At 62.2% G+C, this 6,547-nt stretch overlaps 1 protein-coding gene across 1 annotated transcript; it reads right to left on the bottom strand.

Moving 5' to 3' along the window:
* Positions 1-446: 446 nt before the first annotated feature.
* On the bottom strand, positions 447-6,476 carry QPRT (quinolinate phosphoribosyltransferase). The gene is made up of 4 exons (XM_065655306.1): positions 3,372-6,476; positions 2,062-2,193; positions 590-849; positions 447-481 (listed from the first exon to the last, which is right to left on the bottom strand). Exons 1-3 carry the CDS (start codon positions 4,140-4,142, stop codon positions 661-663), a joined length of 1,092 nt encoding a protein of 363 aa, XP_065511378.1. The 5' UTR covers positions 4,143-6,476; the 3' UTR covers positions 447-481; positions 590-660.
* Positions 6,477-6,547: the final 71 nt, after the last annotated feature.

Here is a 6,547-nt window from a genome sequence, read left to right as displayed (position 1 = left end):
ATGATGGATTTTGGGGTCCCAATGATGGATTTTTGGGGTCCTTTGGCTGAGTTTTGGGGTCCCTGGGCTGGATTTTGGGTCCCAGGGCTGGATTTTGGGGTCCCAATGATGGATTTTTGGGGTCCTTTGGGTGGATTTTGGGGTCCCTGGGCTGGATTTTGGGGTCCCTGGGCTGGATTTTGGGGTCCCTGGGCTGGATTTTGGGGTCCCAATGATGGATTTTTGGGGTCCTTTGGGTGGATTTTGGGGTCCCAATGATGGAGTTTTGGGGTCCCTGGGCTGGATTTTGGGTCCCTGGGCTGGATTTTGGGGTCCCAATGATGGATTTTTGGGCTCCTTTGGGTGGGTTTTGGGGTCCCTGGGCTGGATTTTGGGTCCCTGGGCTGGATTTTGGGGTCCCAATGATGGATTTTGGCATTCAAATGATGGATGTTTGGGGTCCTTTGGGTGAGTTTTGGGGTCCCTGGGCTGGATTTTTGGGGTCCCTGGGCTGGATTTTGGGGTCCCAATGATGGATTTTTGGGCTCCCTTGGGTGGATTTTGGGGTCCCTGGGCTGGATTTTGGGATCCCTGGGCTGGGTTTTTGGGGTCCCTGGGCTGGATTTTTGGGTAAACCGCTGGATTTTTGGGGTCCCCCGGCTGGATTTTGGGGTTCCCCCCTCACTCGGGGGGCAGGACGGCCATGGAGAAGTCGAGCGCGGGGGCGCCGTGGGTCAGACACCCCATGGACACGACGTCCACGTGGGGCCCCAGGACGCGGGGAAGGGTCTCCAGGGTGACCCCCCCGCTGGCCTCCACCGTCACCCCCGGGCGGGCGCCCTTGACCTTGGCGGCCACCTCCTGCAGCTCCTGTAGGGGGCGCAAGCAGCGGCCATGGGGGGGACCCCAATTTTGGGGTGGGGGGGGGACCCCAAATTTGGGGGTAAATGGGTAAGGGGGATAATGGGGGGACCCAAATTTGGGGGTCAATGGGTGAGGGGATAACGGGGGGAACCCAATTTGGGGCGGAACCCTCAATTTTGGGATTAAATGGGTAGGGGGATAATGGGGGGACCCAAATTTGGGGGTCAATGGATGAGGGGATAGTGGGGGAACCCAAATTTGGGGGTAAATGGGTAAGGGGGATAATGGGGGGACCCAAATTTGGAGGGGAAACCCTCAATTTTGGGATTAAATGGGTAAGGGGGATAATGGGGGGACCCAAATTTGGGGGTCAATGGGTGAGGGGATAGTGGGGGAACCCAAATTTGGGGGTAAATGGGTAAGGGGGATAATGGGAGGATGCAAATTTGGGGGTCAATGGGTGAGGGGATAGTGGGGGGACCCAAATTTGGGGGTAAATGGGTAAGGGGGATAATGGGGGGACCCAAATTTGGGGGGGAACCCCCAATTTTGGGATTAAATGGGTAAGGGGGATAATGGGGGGACCCAAATTTGGGGGTAAATGGGTAAGGGGGATAATGGGGAGACCCAAATTTGGGGGGGAACCCCCAATTTTGGGATTAAATGGGTAAGGGGGATAATGGGGGGACCCAAATTTGGGGGTAAATGGGTGAGGTGATAATGGGGGGACCCAAATTTGAGGGTCAATGGGTGAAGGGATAGTGGGGGAACCCAAATTTGGGGGTAAATGGGTAAGGGGGATAATGCGGGGAACCCAATTTTGGGGGGAAATGGGTGGGGGGGGACCCAAATTTTGGGGTATAATGGGTGGGAGGGACCCAATTTGGGGGGTGAAATAGGGGGGGAACCCCCCGGTTTGGGGGTTAAATGGGTAAGGGGGATGATGGGGGGACTCAAATTTGGGGGGGTCAGTGGGGGGAGGACCCAAATTTGGGGGGATAATGGGTGGGGGGGACCCAAATTTGGGGGTTAAGTGGGTCCCCAATTTGGGTGTCAAGGGGTTGGGGGGGACATGGGGAAAATCCAATTTTGGGGGTTAAATAGGGGGGGAACCCCCCAATTTTGGGGTCAAATGGGTGGGGGGGACATGGGGGGACCCACATTGGGTGTCACTTGGGGGGGGGGGCGCGGGGGGCACCCCGATTTTCGGGGGCGAACCTCGGGGGGGAAGTTGTCGAGCAGGACGATGTCGGCTCCGGCCTCGGCCGCCCTCAGGGCCTCGCTCAGGGTCCCACATTCCACGGCCAGGAGGCGCCAGAAGCCCCCGGCCCCCCGCCCAACCCCCACAACCTGGTTTTGGGGACCCCCCCCCAGCATCAGGTGGGGGCAGGGAGGGGGGAAAATGGGGGGGGACACACAAAAACACACAACAAATGGGCCCCCCCCCCCGCATCGGGCCTAGTGAGGCCTAAACCGGGGATCCCCCAACACCCACCAAGCCATTAATCCCCAAACTGGGGGGGTCCCCATTGCCCCCCCACCCATTTAATCACAAAATTGGGGTCCCCCCATCGCACCCCCACTCATTAATGCCAAAATTGGGGTCACCCCACCCATTAGTCCCCCCAAAATTAGGGTCCCTCCACCCATTATACCCCCCAAAATTGGGGTTCCCCCCCACCCATTAAACCCACAAATTTGGGTCCCCCCCCACCCATTGACCCCGCAAATTGGGGTCTCCCCGTGCCCCCCCACCCATTTACCCCCAAAATTGGGTCCACCCCCATCATCCCCCCACTCAATTGCACCCAAAACTTGGGGTCCCCCCACCCAGAAAGCCACAATTCAGGGGCCCCCCCCACTCAATTACGCCATAATTGGGGTCCCCCCAAGACCCTCCACCCATTTAAGCCCCAAATTTGGGTCCCTCCCATCACCACCCCCACACTCAATTACATCCAAAATTGGGGTTCCCCCGTGTCCCCCCACTCACTGAACCCCCAAAATTGGGTCCCCCCCACCCATTTAATCCCCAACTTTGGGCTTCCCCCACCCATCGACCCCCCAAAATTGGGTCCCCCCCAAGTACCCCCCACCCATTTAATCCCCAAATGGGGGTCATCCCCCCCACCCATTATTCCCCCCAAAATTGAGGTCCCCCCACCCATTTTCCTCAAAATTGGGTCCTCCCCCATCAATTACACCCAAAATTGAGGTCCCCTCCAAGTCCCCCCCACCCATTTAAGCCCCAAGTTTGGGTCCCTCCCATCACCCCCCCCACTCAATTACACCCAAAATTGGGTTTCCCCATGTCCCCCCACCCACTGACCCCCCCCAAAATTGGGTCCCCCGCCATCATCCCCCACTCAATTCTCCCCAAAATTGGGTTTCCCCCCATATCCCCCCACCCATTTAATCCCAAAATTTGGGCTTCCCCCACCCATTGACCCCCCAAAATTGGGTCCCCCCAAGTGTCCCCACATGCAGTTGTGTCCCCCCCCCCCAGAATTCGGGGTGTGCCCCCCCACCTCCTCCACTGGGGCTCCGGCGGCCGCCAGGTGATTGTCCTTGAGCATCACCAGCCCCCCCAGGTCGTGGCGATGGGGGTCGGCCCCGCCCACCGCCAGCGCGTACTTCTCGGCCAATCGGAAGCCGGGCGTGGTCTTCCTGGTCCCGGCCACCGCCCCCGCCCACCCGGCGGCGCGGGCCAATGAGACGGCGCGGGCGGCGGCCGTGGCCACCCCGCTGCAGCGCCCCAGGCAGTTGAGCGCCGCCCTCTCGGCCAATAGGAGCCCGGCGCCCGGACCCTCGGCCTCGGCCACCACGGTCCTCCCGGGGGGCAGGGGGGACCCCTCGCGCAGCCGCCAGTGCACCCGGCACCCCGACTCCCCGAAAACGGCGTCCACGAAAGGGGCGCCCGCCAGGACCCCCGGCGACTTGCAGAGGAGCTGAGCGCGCCGGGGGGCTGGACCCACGGCCATGGCGGCGGGGTCGGGGCCCGGGGCGTCTTCGTCCAACCAGGCGCGGGCCAGGGAGCGGAGCTTGTGGGGCGGGAGCTGGACCCACAGGTCGTGGGGCTGGGAGGCCATGGGAGCCTGGGGGGGAACCGGGAGACGTGGGGAGAGGGGACAGAGCGGCACTGGCTCCCCAAGGGACCATAGAGACGTGGGAAGAGGGGACAGAGTGGCACTGGCTCCCCAAGGGACCATAGAGACGTGGGAAGAGGGGACAGAGTGGCACTGGCTCCCCAAGGGACCATAGAGACGTGGGAAGAGGGGACAGAGTGGTATCAGGACCATAGAGTCAAGGGGAGAGGGGACAGAGCGGCGCTGGCTCCCCAAGGGACCATAGAGTCAAGGGGAGAGGGGACAGAGCGGCACTGGCTCCCCAAGGGACCATAGAGACGTGGGAAGAGGGGACAGAGTGGCACTGGCTCCCCAAGGGACCATAGAGTCAAGGGGAGAGGGGACAGAGCGGCACTGGCTCCCCAAGGGACCATAGAGACGTGGGAAGAGGGGACAGAGTGGCACTGGCTCCCCAAGGGACCATAGAGTCAAGGGGAGAGGGGACAGAGCGGCACTGGCTCCCCAAGGGACCATAGAGATGTGGGAAGAGGGGACAGAGTGGTATCAGGACCATAGAGTCAAGGGGAGAGGGGACAGAGCGGCGCTGGTTCCCCAAGGGACCATAGAGACGTGGGAAGAGGGGACAGAGCGGCACTGGCTCCCCAAGGGACCATAGAGACGTGGGAAGAGGGGACAGAGTGGTATCAGGACCATAGAGTCAAGGGGAGAGGGGACAGAGCGGCGCTGGTTCCCCAAGGGACCATAGAGACGTGGGAAGAGGGGACAGAGTGGTGTCAGGACCATAGAGTCAAGGGGAGAGGGGACAGAGCGGCACTGGCTCCCCAAGGGACCATAGAGATGGGTGAAGAGGGGACAGAGAGGCACTGGCTCCCCAAGGGACCATAGAGACGTGGGAAGAGGGGACAGAGTGGTGTCAGGACCATAGAGTCAAGGGGAGAGGGGACAGAGCGGCGCTGGTTCCCCAAGGGACCATAGAGACGTGGGAAGAGGGGACAGAGCGGCACTGGCTCCCCAAGGGACCATAGAGACGTGGGAAGAGGGGACAGAGTGGCACTGGCTCCCCAAGGGACCATAGAGACGTGGGAAGAGGGGACAGAGTGGCACTGGCTCCCCAAGGGACCATAGAGACGTGGGAAGAGGGGACAGAGTGGTATCAGGACCATAGAGTCAAGGGGAGAGGGGACAGAGTGGCACTGGCTCCCCAAGGGACCATAGAGACGTGGGAAGAGGGGACAGAGTGGTGTCAGGACCATAGAGTCAAGGGGAGAGGGGACAGAGCGGCGCTGGTTCCCCAAGGGACCATAGAGACGTGGGAAGAGGGGACAGAGAGGCACTGGCTCCCCAAGGGACCATAGAGATGGGTGAAGAGGGGACAGAGTGGCACTGGCTCCCCAAGGGACCATAGAGATGAGTGAAGAGGGGACAGAGCGGCACTGGCTCCCCAAGGGACCATAGAGATGGGTGAAGAGGGGACAGAACGGCACTGGCTCCCCAAGGGACCATAGAGACGTGGGAAGAGGCGACAGAGTGGTATCAGGACCATAGAGTCAAGGGGAGAGGGGACAGAGCGGCGCTGGTTCCCCAAGGGACCATAAAGATGGGTGAAGAGGGGACAGAGTGGCACTGGCTCCCCAAGGGACCATAGAGACGTGGGAAGAGGCGACAGAGTGGTATCGGGACCATAGAGTCAAGGGGAGAGGGGACAGAGTGGCACTAGCTCCCCAAGGGACTATAGAGACATGGGAAGAGAGGACAGAGTGACACCGGGCTCCTGGAGGACCATAGAGATGTGGAGAAAGGGGTCAGAGCGGTGCCAGGACCATAGAGTGTTGGGACAGAGGTACCAGAGCAGCATCAGAGCCATAGGGGACCATAGAGAGGGGGGGAAGAGAAGACAGAGCAGCACCAGGGCCCTGGGGGGTCCTGCCCCAGAGACAAACCGCCGGACGCCTGGGTCCCCTCCCGAACTCCTGGGTCCCTCCCCGCACTCCTGGGTCCCCCTGAACTCCTGTGTCACCCCCGGACGCCTGGGTCCCTCCCGAACGCCTGGGTCCCTCCCGAACGCCTGGGTGCCCCCTGAAGTCCTGGGTCCCCCCCAGACGCCGGGGTCCCTCCCGAACGCCTGGGTCCCTCCCGAACTCTTGGGTCCCCCCGAACTCCTGGGTCCCCTCCCGATCTCCTGGGTCCCCCACCCTGAACTCCTGGGTCCCTCCCGAACGCCTGGGTCCCTCCCGAACTCTTGGGTCCCTCCCGAACGCCTGGGTCACTCCCGATCTCCTGGGTCCCCCACCCCGAAATCCTGGGTCCCCCCCGGACTCCTGGGTCCCTCCCGAACTCCTGGGTCCACAGCAGCCACGCTCCCCTCCCCCACCCCGGCCAGGGGGGTCCAAAGTCCGCTCCTGATTGGCCACGTCACCCCCCCGCCCCTCCCCCACCCACCTGCGGCCGCCGCTCGGGGGCGACTGAGCCCCGAATGTGGGGGTGGGGGGGTCATGGCTGGGGGGGCGGGGTCACCCCACGGCCCCGCCCCCAAACGGGGGCCCCGCCCCCCCCGGCTCTGCCCCTGCTGTGATTGGCTGGTGGATTCACGGCCCCTCCCCCTCCCCCCAAATAATAGG

This window comes from Caloenas nicobarica, chromosome 38, assembly GCF_036013445.1.
Source record: "Caloenas nicobarica isolate bCalNic1 chromosome 38, bCalNic1.hap1, whole genome shotgun sequence".
In the NCBI taxonomy this organism is placed as follows: domain Eukaryota; kingdom Metazoa; phylum Chordata; class Aves; order Columbiformes; family Columbidae; genus Caloenas; species Caloenas nicobarica.
This window is presented reverse-complemented; position numbering and strand designations above follow the sequence as displayed.